Source organism: Alligator sinensis, unplaced genomic scaffold (genome assembly GCF_000455745.1).
Source record: "Alligator sinensis unplaced genomic scaffold, ASM45574v1 scaffold1338_1, whole genome shotgun sequence".
In the NCBI taxonomy this organism is placed as follows: Eukaryota; Metazoa; Chordata; order Crocodylia; family Alligatoridae; genus Alligator; species Alligator sinensis.
This window is the reverse complement of record NW_005842713.1, coordinates 312,171-327,206: the sequence shown is the minus strand read 5'-3', so window position 1 is coordinate 327,206 and position 15,036 is coordinate 312,171. Positions and strand designations below refer to the sequence as shown.

At 41.0% G+C, this 15,036-nt stretch overlaps 1 protein-coding gene across 1 annotated transcript; it reads right to left on the bottom strand.

The window, feature by feature from the left end:
* Positions 1 to 7,149: 7,149 nt before the first annotated feature.
* On the bottom strand, positions 7,150 to 8,175 carry LOC102388138 (trace amine-associated receptor 9-like). Its single transcript, XM_006034241.1, has one exon. It carries the CDS (start codon positions 8,173 to 8,175, stop codon positions 7,150 to 7,152), a length of 1,026 nt encoding a protein of 341 aa, XP_006034303.1.
* Positions 8,176 to 15,036: the final 6,861 nt, after the last annotated feature.

The window sequence follows — 15,036 nt, the reverse complement described above, 5'->3', positions numbered from 1 at the left end:
CCCCTTCTTGAAAATGGGGACCACATTGGCCCTTTTCCAGTCCTCCGGGACTTGGCCCGTGCGCCATGAGTGTTCAAATATTCCTGCCAGTGTCTGTGCAATGACGTCAGCCAGCGCCTTCAGTACCCTCGGATGGAGCTCATCCGGGCCTGCCGACTTAAAGGCATCCAGTTCTTCCAAGTGACTCTGCACCATCTCAGGGTCTATGCATGGCAGTCTGGTGCCTTGCTGCTGCCTCTCTACAATCCTAGTGAGAGCCTTGTCCTGCCCCTCACTTAGGAACACTGAGGCAAAGAACTCATTGAGGAGTTCAGCCTTGTCCCCCCTGTCCATCACCAATTGCTTCTGCACATTTAATAGGGTTCCTATTCCTCCCTGGGCCTTCCTTTTACTCCCTATATATCTAAAAAACAATTTCTTGTTGTCCTTTACTTGAGATGCCATCCTCAGCTCCATGGTAGCTTTGGCCCATCTAACTGCCTCCCTACAAGCGCGAGCAGAGGAGGTATACTCCTCTTTGGTGATCTCTCCCTGTTTCCACTTTTTATGTGCTCCCCTTTTGGCCCGTAGGCTGCCCTGGATTTCTCCCAAACCTCAAAGTAAACAGAGTTGTTCCCTTTCTTCTGACTCTCCAGCTCCCAAGCCAATACCCTGCTCTTCAGGTTATATCATTCATTGACCATTGTAAAGCTTGTCTGTCTGCTTCCCTTGAGGTCTTCTTCACAGGATATGTACCATGACTACCTGAAGCATCTAATCTAGTAACCCTTCTTTCCCTGTATACAGGCTAGGAAGGGAAATGGAGACATCCAACAGTATTACAACATCAACACATTTCAATGAGATAAACACATAGGCCATTACACAAGAGTGAGAAGAAAATTGGGACCAGAAGGAGAACAAGCACAAGGAAGTATTATTCTGCAGCTTAGTTGATAGGTCACTTCCCCAAAAGAGGGTAAAGGTTCCAGTCCCTGTTCCTAGGCTTATTTCTTTTTTAACCATTGGCTATCTAATGCAGCGTGTATCAACAGTCCTAACTTTAACAAGAGGGATGAGGAGCCTGCTGGTTCCTCATCCTATGACTCAGCCTATTCTGTAGCCTGCTTGTTAGGGAACTGTGGGTTTGAAAACCCATCAGGTTGACAAGGCATGATAATCCAGGTCCCCCTCCTGCTAGCAGGCCTGAGTTTGTTCTAACTGCTAGATTAATGTACAAGAGATGGCAACACCACCATCCCTAGTCAATTAAGTTCCTACCTTCAGAAATGGGACTAGGTGTCTAGAACACAAGTGAATGGAAGTATCTAATGTGCAACCTGATCCAGGCATTTACATTCCCAAGGAAGGAGTTCAGTATACTCCCTGTACTTAATATTTTCTATTGGTTTTTTCTAGATACCTCTGGGCTTTCTGGATCACTCTCTTCTGAAGATCCCATCCACCCACTCCAGTATCTTCAACCCTTAAAGATAGTTGACACCTATTTGCAATTCTTATTGTAGTTATAATGAGAAGAAGAAGAGTAGAAAGCTTCACCTGTGGACAGTTGTGATATATTACACCTGTGACCTTGATGCCTGCTCCTTCATAACCTGGGTTTGGTGCCTAATAGTAGCAATACCAGAACTTCCCTGCTCAACCTGGCATATCCTGTACAGGTTGCTCATCATCCCAAACAGGACCAGCACCCTCTGGTATTTGCTGAACAGGTCCCTGACTACTGCCATATTTCTCTTCCTTAGACCCAACAGTGTCAGAAGCTTGCCTCTTCTGTGAGGAGTGGAAGACCACACTTTCCTGGACTGTCCCCAGCTGTGGCCACTCTTTGCCACCCAATCAGCACCCTCTTTGGAGCAACAGATTTGAACTTCTTTGAGACAACATACATTTTCTCTGTCCTGTACAGAGTGACTGAGAGAAGCATAATCTGCTTGGCCTATTTCCTGGTGGACCAAGCCAATATGGTGACCTGCAGATCTGCAGAGCCACCTTGCAGGAACTGGTTATGGTGACACTCTCCACCTCTTTCAGTTCTTGGTCTGGGTGTATCTCTGCATTTTGGCACTTCACCCTGCCAAGAACATGGAAAGTTTCTATTACACTGGGCCATGGAGGGGGCACTATGCACAGTGGAAGATGACTGACTTGTCCTAAAAGTGTGACCGTGTGAGGCATGTGGGGAAGGGGGACTGGGTTTCAGTCACTGGTTACAATGTTAGTTTTGAATGACAAATGCTTTCATGCCCAGCCCTGTGTGGGGCTGTGCACTTACTCACTTTTACCTTTTTGAAGCACTAAGATTATAAGTACTAATTCCGCAGCGCACATCCTCTCCCTTGATTCATTCTGGCAGACATGAGCCAAATGAAGGAGTAATGTGGATTATCAGAGATTCTATGACTTTGTTATGCTAGGCAATGGGGTTCTATGAAGCTGGTTATGGATACTGTAATATTTTCTTATACCACAAGTAGTTAGGAAAAAGCACATCTATATATCTCTGATGCCATATACTACAGAAAATATGCATATCCTCTCGTTACTATTTCATTTTGTTTAATAATTATTAGAAGGCCAATTTTTGCATGAGTTTCATACTATGGAAACATTCAGGATAATCTGTTGTTGTCCACTAGATGGCACAGCAGTACAATCCTGCCACATTTCATTTCTGTCTAAAGAGTTTGGCTTGAGTTTGTTTTCTGATTTCTCATACAGTCCATTGACTTCAGCATAATCACTCCTGATTTACATAACCTCATAGGAGATAAAAAATCTGCCTTTTTCTTAAAGGACCTCAGAATCTAGCTTTAGGCTGGTATTGTAATCAATACAATTTCTTTTGAAATTATACTTTTCTGAGAAAGGACACTACACGCTAAATCTGCTTGCACCTTTACATGCCTAAGTGGCACATATAGCCACATAACTGCAAGTGTTGGCATTTGCACCAAGGTAGTCAATCACTTAGGTACCTGCATCCCTGGCAGAAATTAAATATAAAAGAAAATACCTCTGGATTTTTAGCCCAAAAGCCTAGAGGTTATAGCATTTGCTCAGGGAATAGAGGGATTTAAGGTGTCTTTACACATGTTCTGGAGTGGGGAGGGAGGTGCCTTATTTAAAGCTACTCTTGGGAGCCAGTCTAATTAAAGTTCCCATGGCATCTCATGTATTGAGTGTCCTGCCCTTCAAAATGGTGGTGGGGGCACTTTAACTAAAGCTTGCTTAGTGACGTTTAGTTAATGGACCCCCACCACCATTTTGAAGCACAGCGATGTTGAATACACATGATGAAGAGGCTGCCAGAGTGTGCTAATTAGAGTGCAGAGGTTTGGGTTGTAGCCGTGTTGGTCTAAGGATATAGGCAGACAAGGTTCCTTGGGTGAATTTGATATCTTTTATTAGACCAACCCAAATAGTTGGAGAATAGTTATTAAGCAAGCTTTCGGGTTCAAAAACCCTTTGTCAGGCTAAGGAAGTTTCAGCAGTTGGTGTGTGCTCTTCCTGGATGGAAGAGCACACACTAATTAGAGTGTGCACACTCCAGCAGACTCAGTTAATTAGTTCATCAAGTCTGCTTCAATGCGTTCTAGTTAGAATGTGTTGGAGCAGGCCTCATGAATGTGTATAGGTGCCTAAGGTACTGCAGCCCATGGGGTGCTAGACCTGTGTCTCCTGCTTCCCAGCAAGCCATCCAAACCCTAGGACACAAACTTATCCCTGCCCTCAGAATTCCTTGTTTCCCCTCTCCCCCACATTCACTGGCAACTGGCCCAGTGGTCAGCCATGAGTTGAAGATATGTGGGACCAAGAGCTTAGCAAGATAGAGAAGGGTGGCTCAGTGAGATGTATCTTGCCCTCATCAGGAGCCTGCTCTGGACTTCCAATGGCTTGTCTACTACCATTTACTATTCACTGGATAAAACTGATAAATATCAGTGGGATAGTTCCAACTCCATTGGAGTCAGAGGTTCAGTCTTTACTAAAATCAATGGATGGTATGGGTGCACAACAACTGTGCCCCATTTGGGCTCTTCATGTATGGTGCTGTAATTGACTGAGCACCATAATACAATATTTTAATTAATACTTGACTTGCTAGAGTGGTCAGGATTGAACAATGACATCCCCCTTGTCAACAGACTGCCATTGGTTTACGTGTGCTGCAAAGAGCACACACGTAAGAGTGCATGGTTAATTACCTTCATGCCTCCCCTCTGCAATCTCCAGCCACACAGAAAAATGAAGGTCCCTTTCTCTTGTATGCATGGAGTTCACAGCCTTTACACATGTTCTTACATAACATATGGTGGTTAACTGTGGGTGAACTTCATTTTCTGCAATGAAAGATTTGATTTCTGCTGCTTTTGTTCTGAACAGCAATGAAAATAGTAATTGCAGAAAAAGGCAAATTATAGAACTGATGTGTCCAAGGCAGTTCTTATTTGTATTTCTCCTAAGTACAAATCATCATCATTATTATTCTTGTTGTTGCATCTACTTGATTTAAACTAACACCTAGAGCAGTGGTTCCCAATCTCAGGTCACGACATAAATGAGGGTTGCAGGGTCAACGCCGGCAGTGCCGCACACAAAAGGTGACCCATGCCACATGCTGGGAGCTCCCCTGTCCCTGCCCTGAGGCTGCAAAATACTCTTTAGTATTTTGCATATTATTTAGAATAAGATTTTAGCTTCATTAGGAATGGCTAAGCCAATACCGAAAACTTTAGCAAATTCCTCTATTCTTGTGTCTGTGCTCAAATATACCAGTGTTTTTATCTTTATCCTGTCTTCCTTCCTCAGTCACTTGGTTTTCTTATCAGTCTGTATTGGTTATCTTTAGAAGGCAACTATTTAGGAGACTGTTTATCATTTACTATATATTTGTGCTGTAATGGCACAATGAAGCACTGACTTGCCTGAGGCTTCTACATTTATGTAATCTTGCAGGCTATAAAACACTACAACATAGTTTATACTTTCCCTTATTTCAATAGATAAAAGAAAAAATGCTATGAAGTGTTTTAGAAAAGATGAAGACTATGAAAGATGACCAGTAGGTAAAAGAAAGGAATGGTTTACATGGAGTTCAATCTTAGTTAGGGTCAAAGGTCTGTTGAAGTTCAGCAGTCTTTTGCACAACATGGTGATGGCTGTTGTTTCCTTAGGCAGTGACTTATAAAGGATTGCTGTAGCTAGATCATGGCAAAAATAACATGCAGACGGGCACCCAACTACCAGTAATGTTGCTATTTAATTACTATTATGGTTATTCTTTGTTAACATTATTCCTTACCAAACTGAATCCTTCTGAAAAGGGCTATGGTTAGCCGTGTGAGTTTTTTTACAGTGGTTCTAAATTGGAGAGGCTGTAAAGTGAAGAGTCAGCTGCAGATCTATAAAAGTATTTTATACTCTTAATTAGGAATTTGGGGCGCTATAGATTTCCTGTTTGCCTGCAGCTGATGTGTTGGTGAGCTGTTAGTTTATTTTTCCTTACTCCGTGAGGCAGGTGCAACATGGTAATTTCACCAGTGGTTTAAAGGAGTTTGTAATGATTCTTTAGGTGGAATTGATGAAGTGTTGAGGACAGCCTGCCTGTCTGCACTAGCTTACAGCTTGGACTAATATTTTTATTAATAAAATCAGGCTGTAGGTAGAGGGAATGGCCCCTATACAGTATGAACAAGGTATAACTGCTACTCAACTTGAAGTTTAAAAACTAAATCAGCTTTTGAATATTTAAAGTAAAATTTTATAAGCTTCTATAAAAAAAAACCAGATTTTTTCATCCAATACATAGTTATTTTGACTGCTACAGTAAAGTCAGTGACATGTTAATACTTCAGTTACACTATAGCAAATCTGCTGTTCATCAGTTATTGTTCTAATTTAGCAATATTATATACATTAACAGTCATTCCCACCCCCCACTGCTGATCTTCTGGTTGGTGGAACCGATGTCTAAAATCCAATTCCCTTTCTACCAATAGAAAATATCTTAGGGCTTGTCTTTACAGTGAAATTACCCAGAATAGCTGCTGCAGAATGCTAGCTATTGAGCCTTCAATTCATGCCGTACATTAATATAATTTGCAAATGTCAGCAAGCCCTTAGAATGTTCCTGTGAAACAGGTGACCTTATTGTCACTGGATTTTCCTTGAAATGTAATAAAAAGACAGTTTTCCTCTCGGAAAACAAAAGATAACGCCTTTGTCCCATTTGATTCCAACAGAATTTGATACTGTCTTCAGTGGTGTTAAGATTTCACCCAAGTATGATTTTTATTGGGTTCCATGTCACTAGAGCAGTGTCTGGTGAAAAAGTCTTATACACAAAGAAGAACCATGTTTCCCATCAAAGCTTCCATAAGAGAAAGGCTGCTCCTTGGTAAAGACACAGAGCTTGAAGTTTCTGAGTGTGTGTGTATGGGCAAGTGATTTTGACTTTATTTTTGATTCCACCAGAAGTCAGTGATGGTTGTACCACCAGTTTCAAAGTCACTAAAGCTGGCCTTAAATTATTTTTATTTTGGTGGGGTTTTCAAAGAAGCCTAAGTTGTATTTCTCAGATTCCTGAAATGAGGACATTATTAACAAGCACAAGAATGTTGTAATATTTAACTCACTAGTATCTGAACTATGTGGGCACACGTAGACTCACAGTAATATTATAGGTTTACAAAATGTTATTCTTTGTATCACTAGTTTTGTAATTTAACCTCATCTCGTTATATGAATTAAGTAATATGTCTGTTTTTTAATTTTGTTCAGACACTGAAAAAATACTAAAACAATTGTCATAGAAAAGTATATTTTGACATCTTCCTTTTTTGCCTTTGTTTAATTCTTAGAGCTGTATCAAGTTGTTAATCTCATCACTACAACCAATTGTCATGGCTTTATACAGCTTTACAGTCTAGTTTAGTCTTTCCTTAAGAATATCTGCAAAAAAATTACCTGGATAACATGCAGCAAAACCTGTTACTCAAAAAGATAAAAAGGCACACAAGGTATATAATTCAATTGACAATATTTAATTTGGTTAAAGAAATATAAATACATAGAGGAGTGATTTATAAAAAGGATAGAGCCCATGAATTTTAATGTGAGAAGCTCTATTTAGGATACAGTAGGTTATCATTTCTGAAGTAAATTCATTGTTGAACAATCCTGCCTCAGGATCCTACAGCTCACAATCACCTTCACTGCTTTTCGAAACCAAGGATAAAAAAGAGAGTAAATTAAAGGATTCATGGCAGAGTTAGCATAGGTTAACCAAATCATAATATCAAAGACAAGGGGAGGAGTTATGAAGTTAAAGAAGGCATCAATAATTACAGTTACAAAAAAAGGTGACCAGAATAAAAGGAAAGCAATTCCAGCTATGCCCAATGTTGTAGCAGCTTTTCTCTCTTTTCTGTTAACTCTGGCAATATAATTATCAGAGGATTGTGTTTTCTTGCTCACACTCTCTATCATTCTAGCTTGTCTTTTAGCCACACTAAAGATCCTGCTGTACAGTGCTATCATGGTAAAGAACGGTATAAAGTAAAGGAGAGAAGTTATCAACACCCAGGTCTTATTGAAAACAAGCTCACAGTTCCCTACACAGGCTAAAGCTTGCACTAATTCCTGTAGCCCTTCATCATTAGCCCTACTAAAAACTACAGAAAAACTGTACACTATTGAAAATGTCCAGGCAACAGCTATGAACATTCTTGAAACTGGCGCTGTGAACTTCATGGGGTAGACTAAAGGGTCGGTAACAGCAACATACCGATCGATGGACATGAAACATAAATGAAATATTGATGCATAACAAAAAGATGCATCTAAGCAACTGTGGACTCTACAGAAAGTTTCCCCAAAGTACCAACAGGTCTCAACAGATCTTATAGTGCTGAAGGGCAGCACTGTCAAACCCAAGCAAAAGTCAGCACAGGCCAAGGAGGCAACTAAAAAATTTGTAGGAGAGTGAAGCTGTTTGAAATAAGCAATTACTATCATGACCATGAAATTCCCACTCAGAGTAAGAAAAGTCAGAAAACCAAGTACAGCATACAAAGTAGACCGGATTCCCAAAGGCCATGGAGTTTTATGGCAGGATCCATTAATATTCTCAAAGCAGTACTGTATTTCGTTTTGAAGAAGTGCTGAACTCATCTTGTTTTTCTGGTTGTGAATTGCTTCTGAAAGTTCTAGTATCTGAATATGAAAAGCAGTGGTGATAGTGCAGCACTGAGTTTAAACCTTCAGTTTTCAAGTGTTTCTGAAAAAGAATTAAAGTTGACATGGTTGATCGTGCTAGTAATTCAAGATTTCTAACTAATCCATTAGATCATAGTATGCTTTTGTACTGGCAATTACATTTTAGAATAAAGCAAGATATTTCCAAGATTTTCATTTTATCTACAGATTTGTGTGAAAAATAAAAAACAGAACAAAGCAAAATATCTGTTCTTTCTTTGATTGTCAAGGTCAGCTACCTAGTGGCAAACAAATAGTAAAGATGCAGTAAAACTACAATATCTCCAATATTTTAATCAAATTTTTTAAATTTATTGCTTTGTCTTTGTTTCAGTTTTCTAGACGCCTGATCTTTATCTGGTTACGTCACCTGCAAAACTGTTGATTCCACAGTAATTGGCTGGTCCCTGAATGCCTTACCTTTTGCAAAGCTATTGTTCCAAAGTCACCCTGGATTAAAACATGAATAGATGACTGGAATACACTCGTTGTGTGTTCTTTGAGTTTTCCAGTAACTCAAAGTTACTGGCAAAATAAATATGTGCTGTCCTCTCTGAAATTGGGGGTGGGAAACACTAGCCAATGCAGAACAAATTTAGTCATCCCATGAGGTGAAATCCCAGTAGTAAAGGGGTAATAGTAAAAGCATCATTAGGCAAAGCATTCCCATTCACTTCAGGACAGATAGTCAAATAGGTATATTTTGTGCACACTCTTGAACTCTAGTTTATAATCTATATCTTTAAATCTAAATTCAAACATTGTTCATTGGCTATTAGCTGTTACCACAGAAATAGTTTTATACATTTTGCTTGGTCCAGAAATGTTGATTAAGGCAATGGTGGACATTTTTACCCTGTGACCAAGACATCCACAGAAGCTGCTCATGTCTGACAGACACAGAGGCCTTCAGAGCAGATGCAGAGAGGCTCCTCCCCACAACTGGCCACACCAACTAATTTCTAGGTTTGGGTCTAGGTTAGGTCAGTCACTTGATATGTAGGAAGCCAAGCTCAAGTCTCTACTTAGGTGTTCTATTTAACTCAACTATGTCCTGCCTCCTGCATATACATTATGATACATATTTTATTCCTAGGGTCACATATTATATTTTCCACAACCTCTGCCTCACTCAGTGTGCAGGTTGGTGAAATATCAGCTATTTATTATTTCATTGTATCCCCTTTGATCTGTGTATTATTCAATATTGAATTACGGAATATCAAATAGCACAGTAGACAGACCCCAACCCACAAAAGGAATAATTAATATCCTCACGTTTCCTGTGGTGCTTATTACTAGAAGATCACAACACTTTACAAACCATACTCTTCACGAGAATCCTTTGAAATGGGAAACTGAGGCAGAGAGGGACTAAAGTCAAAAGCATATGAAGATACCTTGTTTGAATCACTTGGAAAAGATCCCAGGAGGTCATCTTGAATAACTTCTGCATAAGACAGAATAACCCCTATCTGAATGACTCCAGCCAAATATTTGGCTATCCTGCACTTAAAAACTTCTAGTGATGAATATTCTACAACTTTTCTAGAAGATATCTTCCCCTGCTTAACTATTGTCATAGAGAGAAAATTCTTAATATAAAAAATAAATCCCCATTATTGCAATTTAAATCCATTCTTTTTTTCCATGTGCACTGCGGACATAGAGAACCATTGGTGTCTAACCTATTTATAAAAATGCCTTTTGTTTTGTATTTGAAAATTCTTCTCAAATGTTCCCTAAGTATTCTCTTCTCTAGACTAAATAATCACAGTTCTTCCAACCTGTCTTCACATGGTATCTTTTTAAGATGTCTAATCATATTTGTGCTTTCCCTTTTATTCTTTCCAATTTGTTCATTTCTTACGTTGTGGTGCTCAGCATTGGGCATAATACTCCAGGCGAGGTTTTTCCATTGACTGAATAGTGGAAGAAACACTTCCCACTCCTTCCTACTATTCATCCTTTTAATACATGGGGTTTTGGAGTACAGATATTTTTCTTTCAATATTATGGCCATGTCCAGATGAGTGCAGCTGTGTGTTACGTGGTGAAGACCCATCTGTGATACCACACACTGCACATTCAGGCATTTCTTACACTGCTACCTTGTAGCACGGGGTACAAGGAGGTCCTGGGGTAAAAAAACAATGGGGTGGAGGCAGTGCATGCTGCCCAAAACTGGAGTCTGCCCAGCTGGAGCCATGCTCCAGCAGCTGGCCAGGCTCCTAACTGCAGGTGTGCCACAGCTGCAGCTTCCAGGATCCCAGGTAAGGCTGCTGGGGCCAGCACAATTGCTGGCCCCAGCCTCTCCTATCCCACCCGGGGTAACCTGCCACATGTCAGAGGGTGTATGGTATGGGCGTTCCCCAGGGACAACTAGCAGTGGCACAAGCTGTGCCTCTGTTAGTTGTTTCCGGGGAACATAACGTCCGCGCTTGTCTGGACACAGCCTATTATACTAGTGATTCATATTCAGCTTGCAGCCCATTATAACTTCTATATTCTCCAAATCCTGTGATATGCAGCAGCTAGTTAAAAATAACTTAGCATTATATTGCTCTTTATCTGGTAGGCTTATCCTAACGCCCCATGCATTGTACAGGGAGCCTGGAGGCTTCAGGATTACACAAGGTGGCAGCACGTCTTAAGTTCAGAGCTGTAAAACCTAAGTCACCCATGGGAATTACTGCCCAGAGTTCATTATGGCAGGGTTGAGGGTACAACAGAGAATCTCCCTGATCTTGGTTTCTGTTGCCTCTGACTTCTGGGAGAAGCTATTGCAAAATAAGTACTGGTCATGCACTGTGCTACAGTATGCTCAGTCACTCTATGGGAATAGGGCATGGCCAGTCTGGATAGAGCTGGAAGGGATGGAGCATGTTCACTGTGGATGAATCTCCTGAGAATTTTGCTGCTAAATTCTAAGATGTCTTTACTGGGAATGTGCAAACTGAGGTTTTCAAAGGTTCATGACTTGATTGACTTTGGGCTGGTTTTGAGGACAGAGATGATTGCCCCTCCCTATCCCAATAAAATAAAACAAAAAATAAAACCCTCACAGGCACCATCCTCTTCCATTTGTCAAATTCTTCCTTCAAAATATGGAGGCATTAGAACTTCTTAACTCCTCTTGTCCCTCAGCTCCAGCCACTGCTTTCCCATCTTCCAAAAGTTCAGCCTGAAGCCAACACTAGGGAAAACTTCATCCCAATGGTTAAAGTTCGGTAGAGATACAAGCAACAGAGTCTTACCATGGGAAGAGTCAGGCAGCCCTAACTAAAGGCATCCCTGCCTGCACCACCTGTAAGAGAGCAAGTTATTTTTAGGATATATCAAATCTACTCATCCTGATTTTTCTTCTTTGGGAAGCTGACCTGCCAAGACTGAACACCTGCTATTGCTTGGCAGAAAAGCAATGCTACTGTTGGGAAAATGGGCAGTGCTCTCATATTGACAGGTTAATCATACAAAAACTTCTCTGAACATTGTAAGAAATATGACTAAAAAAGGTATAGTCAATGGAATGTAATCCAATAGACAGAATACAGCTACAGTATGTATTTAAAGTTATTGTGTGGAGAAACAAGAGAAATGTTGTTACAACAAGGGTAAAGAAACACCTTGACCTGTTAATAAGTGCAAAGAAAATAAATGCCTACAAGCTCATAAAACTCAGGTGTCACCTTGTCATTTAAGTGGCTGGAGAGACAGGAAAGCCAGTTTACAGTTGAGAAAGGCCAACCAACTTTCTGTCTTTAGTTACTCCTGTTCTCCCATATCTCCCTCCTTTTCTAGCCAGGTATTAGTTTGATATTGTTTTCAATTCTTTGTGGTGCTCATAAACATCCTTCACCCACGACTCTTCCTGTGGGAGAGGTCCATCTCATTATAAAATTGGCATGAGACATACACATCTGGGTACATGAAGAAAAATCCTCAATACCGTTTGTGTATTAGGGGACAGCAGTATATACGCCCCCTGAACTATATAATGTCTGATACTGGGTTTGTGCTCCAACCACACCATTGGCTGTTCATTGGGATGGGTGGTCCCAGTTTGTTCTATGTGCACCAGGAAAACCTACTTATATTCTTGGATGCCAAGATGTCATTTGCAGAGTTTGGAAACTTTTGATTCTGTGGGTTTAGGTTGTTGGTTTGTGCAGATATGATGATACTTATATACATACAGACTTTCTTTCTTATGCCAGAGCAATGAACAGCTCTGTGATTTTACCCCGAGACATTAATTCTCCATTAACACTAATGGTTGAAAAATTATATCATCAGTGCATCTGGTAAAAATGTCTATGTCCAACTAATTTTTGAAATAGTGTCCCAAAGAAATAGATATGTTTTGTGAAAACATGTTGTAATTTTTAGAATTTTTTAAGTGCAAATTTTGAAAAAAAAATTATGTTTTGGTTCGGTAGGTCAAGAGAATTAATATTATCTTCTTTTTTGCTTTGTCTTCACTTTTCCAATAGTCAAAAATAGTTTAATAAAAAATTAAAAAATACTAGAGAAATTTCCTAAAGAAATATCATCATTAAAAATAAAATCACAAAATCTTATTTCCCTTATTTGATCATCATTGGTTTGAGAATCAATGTTTTGAAATAAAAAAGAATAGAGAGCAATTTGCTTTGATGTTGACATGGCTATTTTATATTTTCTTTCTACTGTATTTCTCCTGCCTGTTAGTTATCTGATAATGTCTCTTATATCCTATTTTTATTTACATTGCAGTTTTCCATAGGCCTTTGTTCTATCTGCTATACAGACCAAGTTGTGTCTGCTTTTTTCTCAGAGGCGTGAGGAGGAGTACTTCATACATGAAAGCTTAACTATGTCTCTCCTGACTACACGGTTGGTCCATAAAAGATATCACTCACAAAATCCTTGCTTCTTGAGGATGTCACCTTGTCAATTAAGTGGCGGGAGAAGCAGGAAAGCCAGTTCACAGTGGGAAAGTTCCAGCCATTTCTTGTAGTACCAAATTAAAATATAGGGTCTTGATTCTCCACACTATCACACCAACTTTATGGCATAGAGTCATAGAATAGAAGGACTGGAAGGGACCTGTAAGATCATTGAGTCTGGTCCCCTGCCATGGGCAGGGGGTAATTGGGTTCAAACAAACTCCACAAGGTGCTTGTCCAGCCCTCTTGAAAACCTCCAGGGATAGCGACTGCACCACTTTAGCTGGGAGCGTGTTCCAGATTCTAGTTACCCTTATGGAAAAGGGGTTTTTCCTTATGTCTAGCCTTCACTTTTCCTCAACTAGCTTGTGCTCATTGGACCTCATCCTCCTGAGGGGTGCCTTTCTGAAGAGCTGATCTCCTAGATCTTGGTGTTCACCCCTGACATACTTGTAAGCGGCTATCAAGTCTCCTCTCAGTCTTCTCTTACTCAGACTGAATAGGCCCAGTTCCCAGAGTCTCTCCTCATAGGGCCTATCCCCCAGGCCCTTATCATGTGGGTGGCCCTTCTCTGTACTCTTTCGAGCCTATCCACATAGTTCTTGAAGTGCAATGCCCAGAACTGGACACTACTCCAGCTGTGGCCTCACCAATGCTGAATAGAGGGGGAGGAGCACCTCTCTGGATCTATTGGCAACACATCGGATGATACACACTACAGTTCTATTTGCCTTGTTGGCGACTTCATTGCACTGATGACTCAAATTCATCCTTTGGTCAATTGTTACCCACAGGTCCCTTTTGGATGCAGTGCCAGCCAGTAGGCTACCACCCATCGCATAGTTATGGTGGAGGGTTCTTCCTACCCAGATGAAGGACCTGGCACTTATCCCTATTGAACCTCATCTGATTGCATTCTGCCCATAGGACCAACCTGTCAAGGTCATCCTGGATACTTGCCCTGACCTCAGATGTGCCTGCACTTCGCCACAGCCTAGTGTCATCCACAAACTTAATCGTTGCGCTTCCCACTCCCTCATGAAGGTCATTGATAAAGATGTTAAAGAGTATGGGCCCAAGCACTGATCCCCAGGAGACATCACTGGAGACTGCACTCCAGAATGAGGCCACCCTATCAATTACAACTTGCTGGGATCAGCCGCTAAGCCAGTTGCCAACCTATCTTACCATAGCCTGGTCTAAGCCAGTACCCTCCAGCTTAATTGAGAGAATCTCATGAGAAACAGTATCAAAGGCCTTGCTGAAGTCTAGATAGATGATGTCTTTCTTATGCCCCATGTCCAGCTGGTTAGTTACCTGGTCATAAAAGGACATCAGGTTTGTTAGGCATGACCTCCCCTTGACAAAGCCATGCTGGTTGTTTCTCAGTACCCCACCAGTTGATGGTTTCCTTGATGATTTTTTCCAGGATTGAAGTCAGACTGACCTGCCTATAGTTTGCAGGGTCATCCCTATTCCTGTTCTTAAAGAGGGGCGCCATGTTAGCCATCTTCCAGTCATTTGGGACCCCTCCTGAGTTCCATGACTCTTCGAACAGCCCCGTGAGAGGCACCGCTATGAGTTTGGCCAATTCTTTTAGGACTCTTGGGTGCAGGTCGTCTGGCCCAGCCAACTTGAAAATGTCCATATGCTCTAAGAGTACCGTCACCTGTTTGGGGCTAATTTTATATCGACTACTGTCATCGCTGTATTCTCTGGGTCTCTGGACAAGTGACAAGTTCATGCCTGGTTTCAAGAATACCGATGTGAAGTAAGAATTAAGGAGCTCTGCCTTTCCGTGGGGAACAACTGTGAGCTCCCTCTCTGTGTTCAGTAGGGACCCACAGTG